The 22,775-nt window shown below is 53.7% G+C and overlaps 5 protein-coding genes across 5 annotated transcripts; 3 read left to right on the top strand and 2 right to left on the bottom strand.

Moving 5' to 3' along the window:
* Positions 1–1,473: 1,473 nt before the first annotated feature.
* CTAM01_02139 (uncharacterized protein) lies at positions 1,474–6,727 on the bottom strand (the record flags this gene model as incomplete). Its single annotated transcript, XM_060518178.1, has 5 exons — positions 1,474–3,576; positions 3,801–3,829; positions 4,198–6,063; positions 6,141–6,529; positions 6,585–6,727. 5 exons carry the CDS (start codon positions 6,725–6,727, stop codon positions 1,474–1,476), a joined length of 4,530 nt encoding a protein of 1,509 aa, XP_060386811.1.
* Positions 6,728–7,532: 805 nt separating this feature from the next.
* CTAM01_02138 (uncharacterized protein) lies at positions 7,533–8,132 on the top strand (the record flags this gene model as incomplete). Its single annotated transcript, XM_060518177.1, has 1 exon — positions 7,533–8,132. One exon carries the CDS (start codon positions 7,533–7,535, stop codon positions 8,130–8,132), a length of 600 nt encoding a protein of 199 aa, XP_060386810.1.
* A 1,387-nt stretch (positions 8,133–9,519) lies between these two features.
* On the top strand, positions 9,520–11,080 carry CTAM01_02137 (uncharacterized protein; the record flags this gene model as incomplete). Its single annotated transcript, XM_060518176.1, has 2 exons — positions 9,520–9,824; positions 9,883–11,080. 2 exons carry the CDS (start codon positions 9,520–9,522, stop codon positions 11,078–11,080), a joined length of 1,503 nt encoding a protein of 500 aa, XP_060386809.1.
* A 5,615-nt stretch (positions 11,081–16,695) lies between these two features.
* On the bottom strand, positions 16,696–16,855 carry CTAM01_02136 (uncharacterized protein; the record flags this gene model as incomplete). The annotated part of the gene is made up of 2 exons (XM_060518175.1): positions 16,696–16,707; positions 16,760–16,855. 2 exons carry the CDS (start codon positions 16,853–16,855, stop codon positions 16,696–16,698), a joined length of 108 nt encoding a protein of 35 aa, XP_060386808.1.
* Positions 16,856–17,382: 527 nt separating this feature from the next.
* CTAM01_02135 (uncharacterized protein) lies at positions 17,383–20,473 on the top strand (the record flags this gene model as incomplete). Its single annotated transcript, XM_060518174.1, has 2 exons — positions 17,383–17,486; positions 20,308–20,473. 2 exons carry the CDS (start codon positions 17,383–17,385, stop codon positions 20,471–20,473), a joined length of 270 nt encoding a protein of 89 aa, XP_060386807.1.
* Between the last annotated feature and the right edge of the window lie 2,302 nt (positions 20,474–22,775).

Below are 22,775 nucleotides of genomic sequence, written 5' to 3'. Positions count from 1 at the left end.
GTGCGGTATGCGGTGAAGGAGGGGGAGTTGAGGTGGAATGGGCAGAATGAAAGATGGGGGGCGGGGGAGAAGCCCAATGGCAGCACAGAAAAGAGGGAAAGAGAGGGGAGAAGACGGCAAGAAAAGCTCGTCTCTTGTCTGCCGAAAAATGCACGATCTCTTTGATTTAGAGGGAGAGAGAGAGAAAAGAGGATGGCGTTGAGATCTTGGAAGCATTCGGACGAAAAGGGCAAGAGAAAAAAAAAAGAGAGAGGGCGAGTCACACACACACCAGCGGCACTGCGGTAGCAACGACCTGGAGACAAGCGGCCGAAAGTCGGTCTCGACGAGTCGGTCACCCCTCAAAGGTGGCCCGGTGTTGTGGGCGGTCCCGTTCCTCCTCCGAGTTCACTGTGACTGTGTGACAGCGTCTGCCCCTGCCCCTCCTCTCTCTCAGTGACTGAGTCCAATGTGAAAAATTTGCCCCGCACCAAAAATGAAGGGTGCCAAAGAGGCGCGGGGTTGCCCATGTCCACCTTACACCTTGGACGGTGTACTACAAGTATGGTACATACTTAAGGTAGGTACTTAGCAAACTGACATAATTCAACGATGACGGGACGCCAAGGGGCTGGGATTGGTGGGTTATGGAATGCTCAAATCGCGCAGTCTCATTGGTCAATGACTGCCCTGGCGTTTCCTTCCAGATGGCGCCTTCATCTGTTCGTCGACAGGGGACCGACCGCTGACCGTGCGTGCTCCTGACCATCCAACATCCAACTTCCACCCTGCCCGTCACCACCATCTGCTTTCAGCTCGTCTCATCCTTGAAAGAGGCATGATAGCATTCGCTTTCGAGAAGTGGCACGTCGGCGCTGCAGAATTCATTCAGTCGTGCCGCCTCAGACATGCAAAAGCGTATGCCCGCCGACTGTCCACCAATATCCCTAGTGACTACCCCTCCATCACCCCTCTTTCCCAATGGGGCTCGTGGCATGTCAAAAGTCAATAGAACCATCGCGCTGCTGCACGGCGGCTGATGGTGCCATTTGCTTCCCATTCCTTCAGTATGACTCGGCTGGATTCCAAGCCACATGTGTTGCCAACTTGAATTTGCGAAAAAGAAATCTCAAAAACATCTGGAGAGGCCTTTGGAACCGCCCAAGCGCATTATCATTGTTTCGTAATGTGATACCGCAAGACATCCTGTCTCACTCGATGGTACTCGACTGCGAATGTGGTCTATGGAGGCGTGCCGCATCACCCGATAAAATAGCCAATCGGCCTAATTGACCTCGACGAATACCCCCGAAACATGAAGCATAAGGTACTGCGTGTCATCCGGATACCACCCGAATATTCCTTATATCGCTTGCCCTCTAACGCCTGTTGCCCATATCATTGGGTATCTTGTGAGAAAATGAGGTAAAAATATCACAGACCATGGCGCCGTCCATCCCTTGAAAACCGCTGCAAGGCTCAATCGATGCCCCTTCACTTTTTGAGCGACTTGAGCAACGGCGCAATCCTCGACCTCTTGCTCAGTCCCACCCGATAGATGGGCTTCGTCGCCGATAAAGACGCAGGCGTCGACAACCTCTGCTTTCCCTCTGTCTTACCCGACGTCCCAGACTTGTCGCCATCCGCCTGCGCAGGAGTCTCCTTCGTCGCCGCTCCTTTCCCCTCTGCTGCCGCGCTCTTTTGCGGTCCCAGTCCGTCGGAACCAGACTTGCTGAGCGCCGCATTAGGCGTCACTGGCTGCAGCACCCGATCGCTGCCGCCCTGTTCTCGGGGCCCGCTACCCGCATCTGCTGTGCAACCTTCCTGCTGCTGCGCATCGACGTGCTCGCCGCGGCCCTTGGAGCGCTTTGCCGCCTTGCCTGATGGGGCGTCACCCGCATGCTCCACTTCAGGTGCATGCGGCTTCTCAGTCGCTTGCTGCACGCTTTCTGATGCGTTGTTGTCTGCCTTCTTTGGCCGCCCGCGCTTCTTCTTGGTGGTCGTCGGTGTGGCTGCCGTTGCGGCCTCTGTTCCTGCGGCAGCATCCTTCACCGTCTCGCTTGTATCGGTAATCTGTGGCATAGTTGAGGTCTCGGCCGGTGCTGGGCTCTCTGATATAGCCGTATCCGACTTTCTCGGCCGTCCTCTCTTTTTTGGTTTCGTCGTACTCGTTGAAGCGGGCTCTTTTAGGGAAGCGGGCTCCTCGAGGGGCAATTGCGCGGCTGGGCCCATATCAGCCACGGGAATCTCAATCTTCCCTGGCATCTCAGCCTCGTCCTGTCGGCTAGAGTCACTACCTCTGCGTCGACTGACACGAGGCTTGTACGATTCTCGATGGAAACCAATGTCGTCGGAATCCCAGCCTTCGTCTTCCCGGTGAGACTCTGTCGTCTGTGGCGGTTCGTCCCTCACGTTTCTTCTTTTCCGACGGACCGATGCTGCAGATATGATATCCGGGGATGATTGTATCTCTATTGTTGCCTCTGGATCGACTGATGCCCCGAAACCTTGCTGAGTCTGCTCTTGAACTGTGTCCAGTGTAACATGGCTTTCGGCATGCGCTGGAGGCAAGCCAATCGCTCTCGTCTGGCTCGGCGTAGAGTATGCGATAGTCGTGGCCCCGCTGGACCTAGCCGCAGCTTGCATGGTCGAAAACGGCTGCGTAGGTGTAGGTCCTGGATCTTCCGGAGACGGGCCAACTGAGTGGTATTCATATTCCAACTTTTGGCTTGCGCTCAGTGTTTGAGACACGATGTACATCGAAACAGGCTTCTGGCCAGAGACGAGGTCGCCAAACGACGGTACCGCGGCTGCGTGTGGGACCACCACCATGTCAACGTCGTCTTCCTCGGCCGGTAACGACGAGTCCGGGTTCCTGAGTTTGGCCCTCTTCCCGTTCTCCATCCTCGCGGCGGCCGGGGTAGTGTCGAATGGCTGCGTGGAGCCCTGCGAAGGCATATCGATAGCCACCGGGGACGTGAACTCCACGTTGTTCACTCGCTTTCTTTTCGTCCCGCTGGTTGAGGTTCTGCTCTTTGCGAGACTGGCGAGAGGCGCTCGGCTGTCCCCGACGGGGCTGCTGGGAACATCCCACATATCGTCGGGAGTTGCATGAGCAACAGTCATCTTGGGCGACGCTGTGACTTCCGTAAGGTCCACCACCTCTGGTTCCCTTTCCTCGGCGCTGTCCAACCCCGTAATGAGATCGCTGGCTGAGGTGAGCGAGGAAGTACCAGTGTCGTTCCTCTCCAATTGCGGTCTGTCCGCTACTGGCATAGCTGGTATAGAGCTGGGCGCTGCACCGTTGGATAAGGAAGATTCGTCTGGTTTTCGCAACGTGTCGCTGGCCACTGCCGCACGCTGTTGCTCAGTGTAGATGGCCTGGAAGAACTTGGGGTCGGTAGAGTTGGTCGCGACACTAACGGGGTCGGAGGAGCGGCCTTGGCTCGGTATCGCGGAAGTCGTAGTAGGTTTCGAGGGACTGTTTGGTGATTCGAAATCGTCGTCGGAATCATCCGAGTCCGCGATGATTCGGGCCGGAGCCATTATCGCGGTGTGGCGAGAAGATCGCGACGTGGGGAGGGTCGAGGCACGCGCCTAGCTCGGGGGCGAATTATGAAAGGTACTGTTGTGTACGGAGTACATGGACAAAGTTCCCCTCAACATGCTAGAGTGCTATCGTTATGACGGAATACCCTTTTCGGATAACGCGATATCACGTGATACGTTATATACATATTATGCTGCTATATGATTTCTGTGAGTCGGGTGTACGGTCCCATGAGTCTGGCCGTTCTACCTAGCCCGGATCACTTTAACACTTCGTTGAACCCTTCAATAGGGTTCTTAGCTAGAGGAAGATAAGACCAGCCAGCAGGATTTCCAGAATTTGACTTCCTTTTTGTTCTCAATTAGGAGGCAAGTTACGGATTCGCTGACTAAACTACTCAATCTCTTCTATCCTAGGACGCTTCGTATTGACAGAAGGGAGTGATCGGTCTTGGTCGATGGTCAAGCCTGCCAGTCTCCCAATACTTGGTTCTCCCGTATTGTATCCCGAAGCGACCATGGAGGACAGTTGCCAATTCTCCAAACTCTCAATCACATCTCGAGCGTGCTGCTGAACTAGACCATCATTGTCTGTGACTGCAACGTATTTCAGAGTCCTCATAATGTCCTCCCGGCTCTGGTCGGTCAATCCGAAACCGAGCCTCCTACCTGATTGTTTGGCAGCATCAAGGGCCTTGACGAAGCCCAGAACAGCCAAGATGGCTGCACGCCGGATGATCCCTTTTTCGATTTCCCGCTCCAGCGCCAGCACATTGATGCAGAGGTCCACTGCGATGGACACGAGGTCAGGCCCAATGCCCGCAATATTGGTTTCGAGGCCGACGGAGAAGATCGAAAGAGCAGATGCTCGCATACGGACGTCTTCGCTGCCTCTCTTGCTCTCCCACCCCTCAACAATCTGAGTCAGTATCTCGTTCTTGGCCAGCTCTTCTTCGGTCAGATCATCACTGAGATCTGGAACATCCCCTCCCCACGCATCCTCCGCCTGCTTCTTCTTCATGTCCTGCAGGCGTTTCTCCCGGGACTGCTTTGCCTCCGTCTTTGGCCGATGACCTCGCCTTCCAGCAATCGACAGCAATGTTTCAGACACACGCCTCGCAACGTCACCGGCAAAAGTCTCGCCGAGGCGCTCAATCACTTGAACCAAGGCCTCTCCGAAGCGTAAGCGGACATCCGTTGACGAGATTTCCTTCGAGTCCAGGTAATGCTCAAGGATCTCCTGTGTAGTTGCTTTGGGGTGTTTGTTCGCCAGTTGGGTCAGAAGCTTCACAACCCGGAGATTGATAAAGTCTTCGCTGTCTTGAAGTAGAGACGAAAGGAGAACGAGGGTGGCTTGCACGTCCAAGACAGAACTATCAGAGGCCACTAGGCCCGATATCAAGTTGATTCCCTCGGAGCGGATCGGCGGAGGATTATCTGCTTGAGTAATGTACTCCAGCGCAAGCTTGTACGTTCGCCTGTCCTCAATTTGCTTATCGGTAGGCACAAAAGCGCCCTCTTCTGCGGGATCGATAGCCTCACGGTATCTTAGCAAGAGCGTCAGGTTCTTCGCTGTAGGAGAAACTTCAGGGCGTCCCGCTGCGCCAAGTTTAGCAAGGGACGTTTCAAGAGCTTGTAGGACTTCAGTCTTCAGGTTTGACTTTTTGAAGCTTGGGGCTGTGATGACTAAGTTGAACAAGCTTAAAGCAACCGCGATGATATCGTCAGACTGGTCTTGGAGGCCGCTGGGATCCAGGATCTGAGCCACCAGCTCAGTAACTTGCGTTACGCGGCTGATCAGCTTGTCTGGGATTTGTTCCAGCATCTTCTGCAAGATTGTAATCTCGAGAAGTTGCTTGATATCACCCTGATCCTGGCTGTCTTCCGCTTTGGTGAGAATTTCTGGCTTTTGAGTTGTGACCGTCGATTGGAACCATCGGCCAAGGAGGTCTAGAAAGAAGGTCGATGTTTCTTCGGGTGTGCAACTCGCCGTCAAGAGACGTATGAGAGCCTCGGAGCGTGTCTGGATCTCAGTCCAGTCTAGTTCTGGGGCTTGTGATCCCTGGCCCAGCCGAATGGCACATATTTGAAGATCGCCGTCAGAATTCGATTGATATCGCCACTGTGGTATTTTGGTATACTCTCCTTGATATAGCAGGTTTTCGACGACCTCATGTAACTTCGACACCGAAACACTTAGTTTCAGGAATGTGTGAAGCAATGATCTCGATGGCTTCGAATATCGGTCCTCGGTTCTTTTGTTGCCCTTGCTCTGACACGATATAGCCCATAGTTGTGCGAGAACCGGGTCAAGCATTCTTTTGGTCTGTGCTGGGTACGGTGTGGAGTTAATCATCGACGACATGCGGCGCAATGTGATGAAGAGATCGTCGGCAGTAACCAGGACGGCCTTTTCACTCAAATCAACAATCTCGGTTTCTTCGGTTTTGATATGCAGCGCAACATTGTTGCTTTTGCGAGATGGATCCAAGTTGCGCAACAGAGGCTCAACAAAGACATTCCACCCAGGTGTTCCTGAAGCAGCGTCAGCATGGCTTCTAGCCTCTGGATGAAGGCAAGGCTACTACCTGGTGCGCCAAATTGTTTCCTACCCAGTACTCCAAACATGATAATCTGTGCCGCTGCTACACTAAGTTCTGCCCCTTCGTTTCCGTCCAGCAGCACAATCAACTGGGGCGCAACCTTTGAGAACCAATCTTCAGGTGGTACAGTTGCTGGTGGGGAGGTGAGAATACGAGTGACGACAGCCATGGCTTCCTGGGTGATATTGGCGCCTCTTTTCTGAGGAGTGGCTGCCTCGGATGCTTTAAGGGTGCTGCTCGGGTGCACTGAGAAGATGAACTCCATGGTTCCTCTCACGCCGTCAGGTCGGAGAGGAACCAGGGTCAGTATCTTCATGAGCTCTGGTCGTAGCCATTCTGGCGCAATTTTCGGCTTGATCAAGGCGTTCAAGACAGGCAGTAAGTTCCAAGAGCCATTCCTAGTCCCTCGTCAGAAGGTTTCGCCTGACATGGGGCCTCACTGCACCCACGTACCCGTCGATGAGCTTTTGAAATTCTTCTTGGGCGGCTGTTCGAGAAGCAGCGTCGGATGACGGATTAAACGCCCGCTTACCGGTGCTGAGAATTTCGTCGACTAATTTGGAGCGAGGGTCCTTTTCAGGTGTGTTTGGTTCCATCTTTGCTGGATGCAGAGTTGAAGATACTGGATTTACACTTGCTTTAGTAATTCAGCTTCGGTAGCCAGTAAAGTGCATACAGTGCGGTTCTAACTTACACTGTATGTTCCTTCCGAGTGTCACGTGTCTGCGCGTGCGCGACTACACCATACGCGTCGTGTCAGTGCTCCTTCCCCTTCGTCTGGCACCCAGCGTGACCTTGGATTTCCACCTCACTTTTACAGCTCGGTTCCTCCTCAACACCTGCTGAAAAGCCAGCTTGACGCGTCTTCAACAGCAAGAATCACCACCGGATACGCAGCTTCCACCGGAGAATAATTCGAGATACGACCTTGGAAAACAGCTGCGTGCGCCTCGTCGCAGTCGGCAAAAGGAAGTTCTCTCGCCTGACATCCACTGCAACTGGACAAGGGCTCGCCTTCGCACGACACCTCTCCATCAGTTCTCCGACTCTCATTTTCCTCGGAATGTCTATCGTAGACCTCTCAGCCAGGGCTGACACCCCGTGATGCGTCGCATCTCTACCTGAATCAGGACATTGAGCTTGCCGCGGATGGAATCATCATGGCTTATGGTTGTCTATACCAGACAATTCAGTCCAGCTGAGAGAATGAGCTTCGGAACTTAACCCTAAGTATCCTTTTGGTTCAAGTCTTGCGCCCGCAGTCGTCGAATCTGTCTTTTAAATCCGCCCTGCTCCTCGATGCTACGCCGCTGAAAAGTGGTAACGCATTCGAGGGTCGTGGTGGATGGACTGGCAGGGAACACATTCCAGTCACCGTTTGGTGCGCGAAAGGGGGTTACTATGAGTCGTATGGGTAAGAGCCTCTGGTCTGAGGCCACTCGTCAGGACCTATCCGCTGGAACCAGAGCTCTGGCCAAGAATAGGTCGCCCGGAGAAGATGGCAGACTCGGCTTGCGGGGTCGAGCTGGCAACAGGCTATTGTCTTGGGGTGTTGCTACGGACAAGCGGAAGGAGCATTGCGTTTGCCACGAACGGTCAACATCGAAGTTTCAATCCATCTACAACCAGCCTTGGACTCCACTCGCCGGTCGTACGAAAGTACTGCGATGTTTCCAGGCCTACAAACAGAAACTTTTCGATCTGACGAATCTCATCGCCACGCCCAGCTCTCGGCACCCACTTGTTCAGTGCACCACCCCGGGACTCACTCAGCAGCCAAGAAATTGCCAGCATCAGACTCAGCAGCCAGTCGGCTTCTCTCCGAGCCACACCCACGGCAGTTGCCACGGATGTGACATGTCCGCATGTGATCTGGCCAGGCGCATCAGCCTCCAGTCGTGGGTTCTAACCCACGGCATCGGGGGACGCCAAGTCCACGTTGATCCCGCCGGGACCCAACAGTTGCCCGGTGATGTTGCTCTAGCAAGAAGCACCGGATGAGAGCGCGGTTTTTCATGGATGTCTTTTGTCCGCGCGGAATGCCCTCCATTGCGTTTCGAGCACGGAGAGGAAACAAAAACTAGTCCAAGGAGGTCGTGCGATTCAAACGGAGAGAGCTTCCGCCGAATGCCTGAGAGTACACAGACTGGGATCCAATTCGCCGAACTCTGGGTGGCTGTGTAAATGACGGTTGTGGCTCGTGAGTGGGAGACAACTCGGGCGACACACGCAAAGGCTCTGGGTGGGAGGGATGGACTGGCTGAACAGGTCTGAAGCGATACCGGGACCCATCTCGTGTTGGAGTCAAAGTTTTGTGCTTGTCCGGGATCGTGGAAGACCTGCATTGGTGGTCTATTCCCTGCCTCACCTAGGCCTCGGCACTCGTTGGACGAAAAAGGGCAGGCCTATGGACGGCAGTCCTGGTTGCCGTCTCTCCAGAAATGGCGAGATTGGCAACCCCCTTAACGCCTGGGGATAAGTCTAACCAAGATCCCCCAAGAGACAATTGATTCGGGTGCTAACATGGCTCAGGGCTGGGGACGGGAAATGAGTGGAGGGGAAAGGAGCTGGGTATACCATGGGTTGGTGCGTGCTATGCGCTCCGGGGTTTGATGACTGATAAAAAGAGAAACAGGAGATTGATCTAGGCCACGGCGTCCAGACCTGATTTGAGGAATTTTTGAAATATCACAGCAGAGGCTTCACGGACAATCCTTGAAACAGACGCTGTGCACCGAAGAGAAGCATTTTATCTGACCTCAGACCAAGGGGCATCCCAATTGTTCAGTGCCATTTCGATTGTGGCTCTGGGCTGCAGTAATCGCAGGTTACGCGGAGCTATTCGCTACAGCATGTGCTTATAGCCCCACCTAAGAAGCTTGATTCGCTGCCCCATTGTAGATCTGAAACCCACCAATGTGTCAATCCCGGACTATGCTCTTCCCAGCCACTTGACGTCACAATCTGCAAGCTAACCAGAACAGGCTTCATCTCACAGCCAACTCAGGGCAACTGGGAATCTGGGACAAGAGAAACAATGGGCTGCCACCTGCTATCTACGGAGTGCGGTCTACCTTAATTAAGCAGAGGTAAGCACGGTCATCACGCCTAAAGAGACTAGGTGGGAGACAACGACCGCCGATCTCAACATTCTCCCACCCATTCTTTTCTTTCTCTTCTCCGCGCCACAGCCGTTTCTTCCGAACAACCTCAGCACGGAGTAGTCGGTTTTGTTGGTTCTGGGCTGGTGCCTCGAGTTATTCTTCTGTGATTATCGTTGCCATTGTTGCATCTCTAGCTGCTGTCACCGCTCGGGACTGACATCATCGTCGCTACCTTACCAAACGCGGTGATCACAACATCGCAAACCACACAATCCCATTCCGCCATGGCCCTGTTCCGTGCAGCTCTGCTGCCTCTGGCGCTCCTCCCAGCCGTTCTGGCTGCACCTGCACCGGTCGATCCCGCCCACCCAATGATCACACCCCCGCCGACGCGTGTGAAAAGAGAGCCTAGCTTGACGGACGACATCGACAGCTATGTCCACAGTATCCTCGGTGATGCTTCCTCCTGGGTAGCTTCTGGCATTCCTGCATTCTTCCAGGGCTTCCCAACTGGCACCGCGGTCCTCAGTTCTCTTGGTATCAGCGATGGTGACCTGGATGCAAAGCCTACCCAGATCTTGAATCTGCCGTGAGTACCAATAACCTGTCGCTGTGTGTATGTTTACAAGCTAATTCTGGGTTTGCAGGGCCTACGGAAACTGGACCGATGAAGGTTGGAATGTCCGCATTCACGGCAACGTCTTCAAACAGCCCAATATCAGCCAGTCCAAGGTCGACGACTTGGCCAATGTTTTCCTTATCGATGTCGACATCAAAGACCTGCCTGCCGACCAACAAGCCCAGGCACGCAATGTCACCGAGTCCATTTTCGTCGTCCAACAAGATGACCAAAATGTCACCATGAACTTCGTCAACGACGTCTCCGTGAGACCTGGTGCCAGCGGAGGAGCCGTCAATGCTCGTGGCGGCGCACAATCGATCAACTTGCCCTATTTGACAACGGCCGAAGGTGACTTTGACGCGTTTGTCAAGTTGCGCAACACCACAGGCTCGACGGGCGGCCACATGTTGCCAGGCAATGCCACATCGTCAATCCAGACTCTCAACATGTACGCCAACGGCACGTTGACGGGCAACGCGACAGCCTATCTCGTCCCTCCCACGGGCTTCACCATCATCTCCGACATTGATGACATTCTCCGCGTCACCAAGATCTACGAGCCCAAAGAGGGCCTGCTCAACTCCTTTGCGCGCCCCTTCACCCAGTGGGAGAACATGCCCCAAATCTACGCCAACTGGTCGGCATCCATCCCCGACTTCCACTTCCACTACTTGACTACGACCCCCGAGCAGGTCACGCGCAACTACATGGAGTTCATCTACAAGACGTATCCCCTGGGCAGCTTCGACACTCGTCCTCTCAACTTCTCTGATGTCTCAGCGACGCTGTCCATCCGAAGATTCCTGCTCGACAAGATCTTCCAGACTTTCCCGCAGCGAAAGTTCGTCCTGGTAGCCGACACGACCAACTCCGATGTCATGAAGGCGTATCCCGCGTTGTACAAGGACTACCCGGGCCAGGTCCAGTGCATCTTCTTGCGAAACACCAGTGCCACCGACTCTGGCAACAAATTCCCCTACAACACCGAGGGCTTCAAAGATATCCCTCAGAACAACTACATGTTCTTCAGAGTGCCGGATGACTTGACAAACCTGGACATTGTAAATGGGCAGTGTTATAATGCCACTATCCCGCAGAACGTCACCTTCAAGACGCAGGGCCTGCCGTTCGGGCTGGGCAACGCAGCAGGTTCTTTGGCGCCACCGAGCACGTGGGCGGTGGCCGTCGTCATGTTTGGTATGAGTTTAGCTGCCTTGTTGTAGCGGTAAGAGGGAGAGGAACACAATGAACACACACGAGTAATGTTTTAAAGAGGAAAAAAAAGATTTCTGGTTTCACATCATGTTGCGGTCTAGGCCCTTTCACCGCCTGTGTATTGTCTTGAAATATAACGTTTTTGCAATATGCACCATCATGACACGAGCGCGGCATTTCTTTCCCACCCCCCAAGTGAGATCAAGCTAGACGGGTGGCCTATAGACGTTCATCTCACCGCCAATGCCACTCGTCGGAGTTGAAGCCGGGCGATGTGAGTGTACGGTTTTGTGTCGCGGCCCGGCTGAGGCTGTGCTGCAGATTTTGGGTTTTCTGGTAGGTAAGGAAGGGGTAGGAAAGGGGAAATTGGTGGCACTTTAGTGGACGGCATTGGAACTCCGTGGGGCTTCTGGCGAGAGGGAGTTCTGACGACTTAGCATCGGGCTGTCTGTCACTGCTAGAGAGGGAGGGATCTTCTGCAGGTCAACCAACGCATATAAGGTACATGCCTATCCAGTACGTTCATGTGTACAAACTCCGTAAACACACATGAGAAACCACGGCTGGAATACTGTTCGCTTTTTGCCTCCTTGCCTAAACATCTGCGCCACCGTGCTTCTAATCTAGGAGCAAAAGGAGATTCGATAAAACTCCATGTCAAACAATCACATTATTACAGCATATATTAATTAATGTTGAACACTACTGTTTTGAGACATGTGTCGAGGTATTAGGGGTATGGAACAACCTGTCTCCCTGCCTTTGAACTTGTACATTGGTTAGATGATGCTTATTTCCTTACTACGTACTCCCTCCCTTGGTTACTTACATACTGAGAAGGTGTACGTTGTCGCCCCCACCCTTCATAACAGAACCAATACATATGCATGCGCAACTCTTGAATCCATGGAAACCTCAACACTACTGCTTACCTACGTGCCAACAAACGCGGGTTTGTCACTGAACATTGACCAGGCTACATGTAATACGAGCAGTCGGGCATGTCGGTTCTTTGCCGCCTACCTCATTTTAACCGACATCTTTTTTTTCTAGGCAAGCCCCCATGTGAAAGAGGGGAAACTGGCCCGAAAGGGATGATGACATGACTTGAGGCGCATCAGGACGAGCACCGCCAGTACACAGTAGCCAGCAAGCCCGAATACAATGAGAACACCATAACCGTCGGAAACCGAAGAACTGCTTCTTCCTTTCCGATCGAGGTGCCTCGGTCCATATGCTCCGGGCCGATAAAATCGACCTGTACCTCCGGGGGCGAGAGTCGGGACGGGGAAGGGAGGGGGAAAAGACCAATGTGGACGCAGGATAAACGGCCTCGCATATCGGCTGCCTTGTCGCCGCCGCCACCACGTTATAACACGCAATGTGAAGAGGTGCTGCGCCCAAGCTTCCAATGTCAATGGGGAATCAGATTAGTCAGGTGGGGGAGAAGAATAAGGAGCGGTCGATCGAAAGAGGCTGACAGGCATCAGCTGGGTAAAGTGAAGGTACTGTAGGTGTAGACGACGAAAAAGGTGGAGAGCCCTTTTTTTTTTGTCAAAGGTTGGGGCGGGATAGGATGTCATAGGCTGGTGTGGAGGAGGGGATAGTCTGTAGATGTGCGTAGGGTTTGACATCAGATGAGATTGATTGTCAAGGACGATGAATGAGTCGGAGTTCGGATAGGTCCGTGGCGAAAGAGTCATGTTAGGCATCTGTGAGACTGTAGACTGTAGACTGTAGACTGTAGACTGTAGACTGTAGACTTTGTAGATGTATGGCGTATTGCATTCATCGCGTACACGTAGACAGCTAGCTAGTGGCAGCATCGTAAAGGAAGCCTCGTATAGAGCCGAAAACGACGTTGCCGTCATCGATAGCGTCAAGTGGCTGCTGGTCGTCGCATCTCACCTCACCTCGCCTCTGCCACTGTCTCTGCCTTGTGCCGCACAATAGCTGTGGTAGTCGTCGCGTGCGCCCGCCCCCCCTTCTTTCCCCTTATGATCCATCACAGCCACGATGCGTGCTGACATGGCTGTCTGCCTGTACTGGAAGAGTTCACCGCATCTTGGCAACCCACCTGACCTTATCGCGATTCAAGTGTGTGTTTGGATGCTTGGCCGCCACCCAGGGTCCTGATTTTGCTGCTATGTGCCAGATAGTATCCCAAATATTCGACAATGTCTGGGTACGGTACCTTTGATGTGAAGGTACTTACGAAAGGCGGATACCTGGTGTGGGACCATTTTCTAACGGTCGCGCCCAGATCAGACGGGATGCGCGCAGGGGTGAGGGGATGGTATGGGAGGGAGTACGTATTTGACGGAAAAGGGATATCAAGTCGCAACCGAAAGGGCGGGTTTCGGGGGTCTAGCGATGGTTGCGTTTGCCGTGTACGGTCAAGGTGTAATATTAGAAAAGTTGTGTGTGGGAAATGGAAATGAGAGACTTGGCTTGGGTGGTGAAGGTACGGAGTACTTGGAAGGGGGGAGGTCCAAGAATCTCGGTCCAATTGAGAGCTCCGGTGACATTGCGGATCCGGGTTGCCGACCCCACCCGGCCGCATGTGGTCTGTGTCACCTCAACTCCACAGTCCCACCGTTCCGTCTCGTCGTTTCTTGGTGTGCCGTCCATCTCCAGCTACCACAGTATGTACATACGCCCAAATGTTGAAACAAGCCACCAGCAACAACACCACCGAATCCTACACTATGTGCTTCTCTGATAGTTCAGTCCTGCAGTCCAGACTGTCCAGTCCACCTCGTCCACCACCCTCCACCGGACCAGGCTCCTGACTCCTCCCTCATCCTCGGCTTTACCTGCCTGCCCTTGCAACCCCCTTCCCTGTTCGGTTTCTGCCTGCCGGCGGATGGTGGGTAGTTACCAACTTGCGCGAGTCGATTTGCAGCATGTCTTGCGGAGCTATCCAAGCCGCACTTGGGGTCTTCTACAGCATCCTTGCTCCCTCACTGTTGACGATGTCAGTTGAGACATGAACCAGCATGAAAACGGATTGGCGCTTGGCTGTGGCGCTTAAGGCGATGCCGTTACAGCGTCACTGATACCTGCCAGAGGCCATGACCGCTATTGAAATAGGCTGAATTTTCTGACAGAGCCATGGAAATGAGCCCATTACCCCATTACCTAGCTATTCACGCTATTGTTGCTGGTCAGGCCTCTCCTCCTTCACTGCATTAGCACCTGTCGGTGTTCCCATATCCCCGTCTGTGTTACCGTGACCATGTTACCGCCTTGAGTGAAAAACAGCCCCCAAGACCCCAAATGACCCTTGGCCCCCTTCTCCAGAGTCCAGATACCTATCTAGCCACCTAGCGCATCGAGTGACATATCGCTAGTCGCCTTACCTAAGTCGCTCACGATCGGCTGTCTTTAGTCTGTGCTGTTCATGAACATCATGTCTTGGCATGACTAGATGGCTACCCTTACTATCATGAGTCGCTCTACTTCCTATGCTCAAGACGATTCATTTTGTTTCATGATATGCATTCTCAAAGTCCTGCGAGTGCCTCCTCTGATCTCAAATTGGGTTTCCTGATTTAGAAGGCCGGTGATACCTAGGCAGGTCTCACTCACAATACATAGTGCTTGCCTGTCTCTGGTCCACGAATACATTTGCCCCTTGATGTCTCCAATTTCCAATTCTACGTGGGCAAGCGAGACCGAGACGGAGACGTTAGCATAGCAATGGAAGGCAGCAAGGCTTATTGCCAGTTTCCTAAAAGGATACGGGTTTAAGACAATGGTACCTGAGGCCGCGCATGGCAAACATTCTGAGAAATGAGCTTGGCACCTTCCGTGCCAATATATCCTTGTCGTCTTATTGCATTTCTGTCATCCACGGATGCAGTGCAGTTCTTTCTTGTCCACTGCCCAACTCCAACTCCAATCCAACACCAACATCAATGCCTGACGTCGAAACGGTCAACACAAACCCGTATTGGCTCCGAGTCGTCTTCCATGCCCTCCCTTCCCTGCCTTGCCATATATCTCCGTTAGCAACAGCATCAGGCAGGCGACCTGTCACAATACATGACTTGTTAGCCACACCAGCAACCTCGGATCATCTTTCGCATACCATGCAGCTGCGTGAGGAGCCAGCAAGCTAACGAGCATCAGCATGACCTTGACCTTGTCGACAACATCCAAGAAAGAAAAGAAAAGTGGTAGCCTCGGAGGCAAAGTTAGTTTCTTTCATGAGCAGACAGGCTCGTTTACAGGTCGGCCATCTCCAATCACATCTTGGCGATTGAGCATATCCCATCGGCAGGACGACTTCCAACATCATAGTCATGCCATCGAATGACTTGCTTCATCCTTCAATACTGTGCCACGAGGCACACACCCTCGAGCTTCCGCTGCAGGTGTTCTGATGAGATCATCGAGCCGGACCAGTCCAACTAAGCTCGAGTCGTACAAACTTGTCGAATCCGGTACCAGCCTCAGCCCGTATTGGTAGACGAAAACGACAACTGGCTGTGCAACCCATGGTTCCCATGCGCAAGACCCTGGCTCTGCTAGCTTGCCGGCATGACTTGGGATCCTTCGCCTGCTACCTACTATCACCACCAACTCGTCTTAGGTAGTGCCCGCCAACGAACGTTGGTTGTGGTTTCACTGGCGATTTGGTTACCCATTCGCAAGGCTCGAGTCGGGCCAATGCAGGCGCCCGTTGACCGCTGATGGCCGTTTTGCGCTCGAGTCGCAACGGGATGCGCTGACCCCGGCCTGCTGACAACGACGCCGCCTACTTCCGACTTGGTAGACGACATCCGATTCCAGAACCCCGCTTACCCGCGAACCTGGGCCCATGGCATTGGCTGTCTTTGCGGTATTGGAGTAGTTCTTGTCTGTCCAATCAAGACCTACTCACTCCACAATCGTAGGGCCAGGACCACGATCACGATCGCTGCCCATGCAAGGCCACACCCCCAGTGCCTGCACGCATGCCCTTTCCTGGTCGTTGCCACAGCGTGGCGAGTTGCTGGCCTGCTACTCCTGGCCGTTAGTAGGAGTTTCAATCGGTCTCACCTAGCATCCAGAGGGCCAATTTGCCCGACACCAGTCCTTTGGCACTGCTTTATCGGTACAAGGCCGACTTGACAGGTCGTGGACTGCTGGGAAATGGCCTGGACTATTGAGGATACCCTCGGACGCTACCACATGGCTTTTTTCCCGACTCATGTTCGACATGGAAACAATCAGCCACAGGCCGGATCAGGCATACACATTTGCATTAGTCCCGTCGATCCAGGAAACATCCAAGAGAAAGAGCGTTTATTGCTGGCTACTGATGACCACTCGTTATGCTTTCAAGCCATGGGAACTCCTATCGATGCCAAAATTACCGCGAAAAATCCATATGGGCCAAAATCTTTGCCCGAGACCTGCCACGCCTGCGGTCACCCCGTCCTGTCAAGTGCCGATCGCTTAGTCCGTTCCATCGGCTCTGCGACAGCCTAGTCAATGGTCGAGACCGTCTATTCGGTTCCACATTCGGCGGTGGCAGACTTTTTGGCCTTTTTTGCGGCTCTATTCCTGAAATATCCCTTCTTCGTTGAAGTGTCCCGGACGGAGTGAAGCTTTCAACCGACTCGGAGTTCACCGTCTACCGGTTGTACTGAGAACCTGTTAGAAATTGTTCCCGCGTTTACGATTCCTGCTTGACTTACGACGACACAATCTTCGCAGCGTGCACCATGAACGTTGACCCAACCAGGGCAGTCAACGCCATGCTTGTATCTGTTGACGCAGGGGTATCGGTCCATATTGAATGGTTCTTCGGAAAGGTTCGAGTCTGAAGGTGTTCGCTGAACAGCTGAGCGTTGTTGGTATGAGAGTCTGGATGAAGCTCGAGTCGTATTGCTGGATGTTTGTCTGTGTTTCGGAACGGACAAGCCAAGTTCAGCAACGAGTTGCGAGAGGGCCCTCTTTATACTTTCGAGGTCGGCCTTCGGCTTCTGGAAATCGCACAAGTCCTTCTAGTTGCCTACGTCTGCCTTGCACACTTGCAGGACCATGTTTACAAGAACGTCGAAAAGGTTGCAGTCTGCATGCTTACTGCACGCAGACTGCTAATTACGGCAGATTCTCCTTTGGACATAGAAAAGTCAATGACCCTCGCCTTGGAGCAACTACTCCATACCCACTTGATACTATACACCCGCACGAGGCGAAGCATGACTTCAACCGTGGCCCATGCTTCCACTGAAAGCAAATGTCGCGGATTGGCTGCTTCATAGACGTGGCTTGGAGAGAGCAAAAGAGGAAAATGAAAACTGACAGCAGAGTTGCAATGTCAGTTAACAACTTTCGCTACCCGGGTTTCCCGGTGGAGGGTAGTCCTATCCCCTCCTCGGCGACGTGCTGGCCCCTCAACCTTCTGGGTGGATACGCCAAGTATGCCTCTCAAGTCAAAGTCAGACATAATACTTCCATATAGGCGAGCTCGAAAGGATCCTGGCCGCTGGATCTCAATTTTCGGCTTGCTGCAGGGTATCGTCCAGAACGGACCCCGGAAGCTCGTGCGACATGAGACGCATCCAGGACGCCCATGAGGCTCAAAGGGGTGCAGTGATGGGCATCGTGATCTGCAGGAGCCCGCGACCTGACAGGCGGGGAGGGACGGATGTGAAGCCGTTGACACCACCAAAGACGCGGGCCAAGGTGTACAAGAAAATCCGTCTTACCAAGCACTAAACCAACCTTCAACAACGTTCACGCGGTCATTCTAGGGGTCCTTTCTGAACTATATTCCATCAAAACTCAGCCACTGAACGCCGTCCCGAATAACCGCAGATTTGGATGGTATGCTGCGGTACGGTACCAGGACGATGCGGAGTGACGGGCGGAGGGGTACCGGCGGCATATGCAGAGACTAATGTACTATCTTCTCCATGGCACCACAGCAGCTGCATGCCGGCCTTTTCAGTCTCGCTGACCATCCTGGTTATTCAGCTAATGCAGAGTCGTCCCGAAAGAGTCGAGCCGTCGAGGATCCTTCGCAAGAAAACCACGCGCCACGTTGTATCAGACAAGGCAACGCCGCCGTACTTCCCCTCATTCAAGGTTTGGAGCACGCAAACGTATGCACCATAAACTTGGGATCGAGAGCGGACGTAAGAAATCAGGAGACTTGAGGACAAGTTATGGCCGATACAAGTTTTCTGGCCTCTGTTGCCATAATAAATCAACTCGTCTATAGAGTTGGCCTATACAGCTCCATGTTTCACCGACGGTAACCTCGATTATGTTTTCCGTAATTCGAATTGGCACGGGACCAAGATGCTGCCGACCAAGCGACGTCTATCCATGGCTAGGGGAGCTTACTGGATCATTCATCAGAGTCAACTCCCAATCAACATACCAGGTAGTCAGCTGCGCAAATCGGTTCGACAATCTCCATCGCGTATCTGTACCTGGGTTTAACACGATGATCCTCGTACGAGACGACCACGTCGCTACACATGGAACAGCGGATCCCCATGATAGTCTGGCGGGAAACAGTGGGACAGAGCCCGTTGAAGGTATGCGTGTGGGTGTGAACTGCCTCGAAGGATACTTTGGGTATCTCCAGCAAGTCGGGTGGGACGACTCACCTCCGAGTACTGCGCAAAGCATCACGAAGCATGGTCTCCGCTTTCAACTGCCCTCAGAAGCGGTTCCATGATAGACGCCCGGATTCTTCTCGGTAACGTAGCCTCTGGACGGGAACTAAGTTCCGGGGAGTCTAAGCCAGACCCGTCCTGAGTTGCTTTGAGCGCCGTGGAAACTCATAGACGGCCCCTGAAATTTACGATTCGCCCGTTCCAGGTGTGCCGAACCAGCATTGACAGAGAGAAGAATGTCTGCCCAGCCAGCCATGGCGGATCGGCCGAGGCGTTTTTGTCTTTGACTTACGGGGCGGATGGCCGGAACATTTCGCGGGGCGCCTCGACAGCTCGTCATCTACTGAGGAGCTTTCGAGGAAGCCTCCCAGGAATTGCTGATAAGAACGACTACATGAGGAAAGCCGAAGTCATCGCGCAATTCCCATGACACATCTCGGGATAGAGCCTGGGTAGCTGGCAGCTTCCCCACACGGGCTATTGCTGTGTCACTGCCACTCTGGCCACCGGAACTACCCATCAACGACGGAGGGAAGTGTGAGCTATCACCAATGTCTTTGCTGGCTCGGGGACAGAATGGAACGCTCTGTCGTTGAATGGCACCTTGATCCGTTGGCTCAAAGATGTGGCGGTCCCAATGTGCGCGTAACTGCATCAAGCAAGCTATCCTAGCGGTGGCGCCAGAGCAACATGGCGTAAGTCATTAACTTGACGGCAGGGTGACGCCCCCCGCAAGATAAGAATGCAGTCTTTTCTGAGTTGGGAAAAGAAACTGTGATCTACGAGACATAGCATCATGCAGATATGGTCTCGACATCTTGGCTAGCATGCCTATAGGCAGGCTCCTGCTCATTCCTCCCGAAGAGGATGTAGGAGCAAGTAGCACTTGTCTGCTGGAATGTCTGGCGAACTGGAGCATGGGGGAAACGGGCGCGATGACACTATTCCCATTCGGACTTTATTTATATCTCGGCGGTGATTCGTCGACAGCACCTCAACCCCTCTCGTTGAACGTCGCCTGGATGCCGAGCTCTTTTGTTTTCAAGCATGGGCAACGTGCGTGTTGTATGGGTTGGCCGCATACTCCGGGGCTTCCTGCAGATTCTCAGGCTGACGCGGTAGACTCGAATACCTCAAACTTGCCGACAAAAAAGAATTCGCGGATCGCCCCTGTACGAATGGGTCGCGAATGTCGGCAGACGCTCTGCTGAGCTCAGAATTCCTTAACCCAGTGGCCATGAAGACGGGATGCAGACGGCTTTACCCGAAAGCATGGCCGAAGGCTTCGACAACGCTAGTCGGGATGTCACAATGACATGGCCTAGCGTTGTGGCTCTGTGAAAGTGATAAAGAGCGTTCCTGGCGTTTCAGTGGACAACCATCAGGGATAACCTCTGCTTTGACTCGACTCCTCTCTCTGGCCCCGTTCAAGTTTCAACTCACGGGTCCACGACTTCGGTGCTAGGTGCGTGTGGAAACTTGAGTACTTGGGATACAGGAGCCTTGGGCGCAGTCGGACAGAGACGAGGGGCCGCCGTCGAGACAACAGAAGAGAGCCGACCTGGCGTCTTCTGCCTTCTTTCCAGAATGTCCAGCTGACGTTACATGTGCAGCAAGCGGCGGCATATTAGTGCCCACGGCTCGGCGAATGGACGGAACAACACTGGGTTGGTGTTATCCTTGGGACGAAGGTTGGGCTACCGGAGCACCGACTTCGTAATGTCCACAACCGGTAACATGCCCGTCGTCTCTTCTGGCCTCGCCAGCAATGGTCTCTGATTAACTTCTGGGTAAACTCGCCCACCCCTGAAAGCAGAAGCTCCATAGTCTTCGGCAAGTAGGCGAAGACGAAGCAAACAGCAAACGGTGGAGAGGTTCCCTTGCTAAACAGGGCGCCAAGCTCACCTGAAGAGTTGCCTTCGATGATACATCTGTGAAAGGTGAGCAACCGGGTTCACGGGGCTTCAAGTTACCACCCGTGGTCACGACGGGTCCGTCTGCGGTTGAGGGCATGGCCCAGGCAGGTCTAATGGCCAGCAGGTCGCCCTACAGTCCGTAGGAACCCGGGCGCGGAGACCCATGCATAGGCTATAGTACCAGCAGGACCTACCTTGGTGCGGCCCACGGCTCCCAGGAATCATCCAGCACGCACGATGCGCAGGACTGGAAATGGTGTCAAGAAAGACTTTTCACGCCCCTTCCCTTGCCTTATCCCCGCCGACTAGAGAGGATCCGCTCAGTCTCTTCAACCTCTTAGAAAGTCGACGGAGTATACCCCGACCCTGGTTTTTACCGAATAGAATTTGAGTTGCAAAGAGGCAAGAGACAAGCAGGAGACAAGAGCCTAGCTTCAACTAGAGCGGCTTCGTTTCTGCAACCCGCAAAGTATGTTGAGGTGCCGAAGCGACTTGGCCTGGCACACACCTACGGATACCCATTGCAGAGGATCACCGGGGCTGTTGGGTCGTCCGCTCGCCTGTCTGACTTGCAGCGGAGGAGGAGCAGCGTCCTTACCTAGGAGAAGGGGCAGAAAGGCTGAAGGGGCAAGGAGGGGCCCATTCGTCGACGACCCCGGGACCCGGGGCTATGTACTGCGTGCAGCCATGCTAAACGGGACCAGAGACTTCCTACTTTAGCGGCCGCTGCATCCTGGCCAAGATTTGGGACGACTAGGTTGGCGTTGGTATCTCGGATCCGGACGGACGACAGTGGATTCCAAGAGACATGGGGACTCCGCCGTCTCTATGTCGCAGTTGCCAGGAAAGGGACAGGTTGAGTTGATCATTGACGTGGGCAATCAAGAGATCGAAGAGTTTTGACACTATGGAAATTCGGTGGGGGCTTTGGAGAAAACCAAATATTGCCCATGTCTCCAGTACTGTCCAAGCGATAGTTTGGTGGCCTCTCTTCTTCAGCAGCAGGACTCGGAGCACAGTCTCTCTCTCTCAATCCTTCCTCGCCTAGCTGACTGACACCTGGATACCCTCTCGAATCTGCTCGGTACCTTTACGGCGTGGATAGCAGGCGTTTACGAGGCGTCGTGGCTGGCACTTACATCAACACTCGAGAAGGACCATCGAGATCCCCGCTCGCTGGCTGTTTTTTTCTTGTCTTCTGCAGGTTTTGCCCGGCAAAAGAGGGGAGAGGAGTCAAGTAGGAGGATCTGCAACGCAACTAGGGAGCGAACGCGGAAAAGGGGACCTTGCATCTGCCCAGAATTTGATGCGTGCTTTTTGGTGCGCTTCCGGCTTCCCTGGTGTTTCTCGCCTGAGTGGGTTACTGTGTATGTTCCAACGTATTATGGCCCGCCTCAAATGTGGCTCGACAGCGTTGGCTTCTTCCTCTGCTGGCTGTTCTTGGTCCGTCATGGGACGCCGGCCGGCGGGTGAACGGTAGACGCGGTTCCCTCGCTCACTCCGCCGCGCCCACGTCAGACGGTCAGACGCGGGCCGTCTCCGGAGCGCCATCAGGCCAGCCTGGAACGATGTGTCGCCTACCTCGCCTGCGCTATCGAGATGAAACGAGTTGTTGAGATGGTCACCTGCGATCGAGCACGTGTCTGAGCTCGAGGAAAACGATACAACAAGCGGGTTCTTGGCGTGATATCCACAGTTGCGAAAAGCCTCGTTTCTTTTTTATTTCATGTTCTCCCACGAAAAGACCAAGACACAGAGTGATACCGTTCTGCGAGTCAGACTGCGAACCGGGGGCAGATGTTCTGCCTTGTTCCGACCCGAGAGTCACCCATGGACGATGGACCTCAGGAGAGTATTGTGGATTTGTGCCAATTTCATCACAGTTTTCTCTTTTGACATTCTGGTCACCGAGGCTTAGCCAGGTGCCCCCATCGCCATTGCATGCAGAGACAACTGGTAGCTCGTCTGTAGTACGGAGACACATGTTGGCTGCTGCATCCACACGCTTCTGTTACTGCCTGCCGCACGAACATGGCTGGGAATTGGCTTGCTGTATCTGTACGGATACTGTCCCACATTCATTAGAGGTAACGACATGACGCTCTGATTCGCCAGGGCAAGGGGATTGGCCGGTCGGCACCCAATCACTCGGTGCCCCCAGACGG

The sequence above is a fragment of the Colletotrichum tamarilloi genome (assembly GCF_030869305.1).
Source record: "Colletotrichum tamarilloi strain Tom-12 chromosome Unknown Scaffold_5.1, whole genome shotgun sequence".
NCBI classification, from domain to species: domain Eukaryota; kingdom Fungi; phylum Ascomycota; class Sordariomycetes; order Glomerellales; family Glomerellaceae; genus Colletotrichum; species Colletotrichum tamarilloi.
The sequence above is the reverse complement of the archived record's forward strand: the minus strand, read 5'-3'. Positions and strand labels throughout refer to the sequence as shown.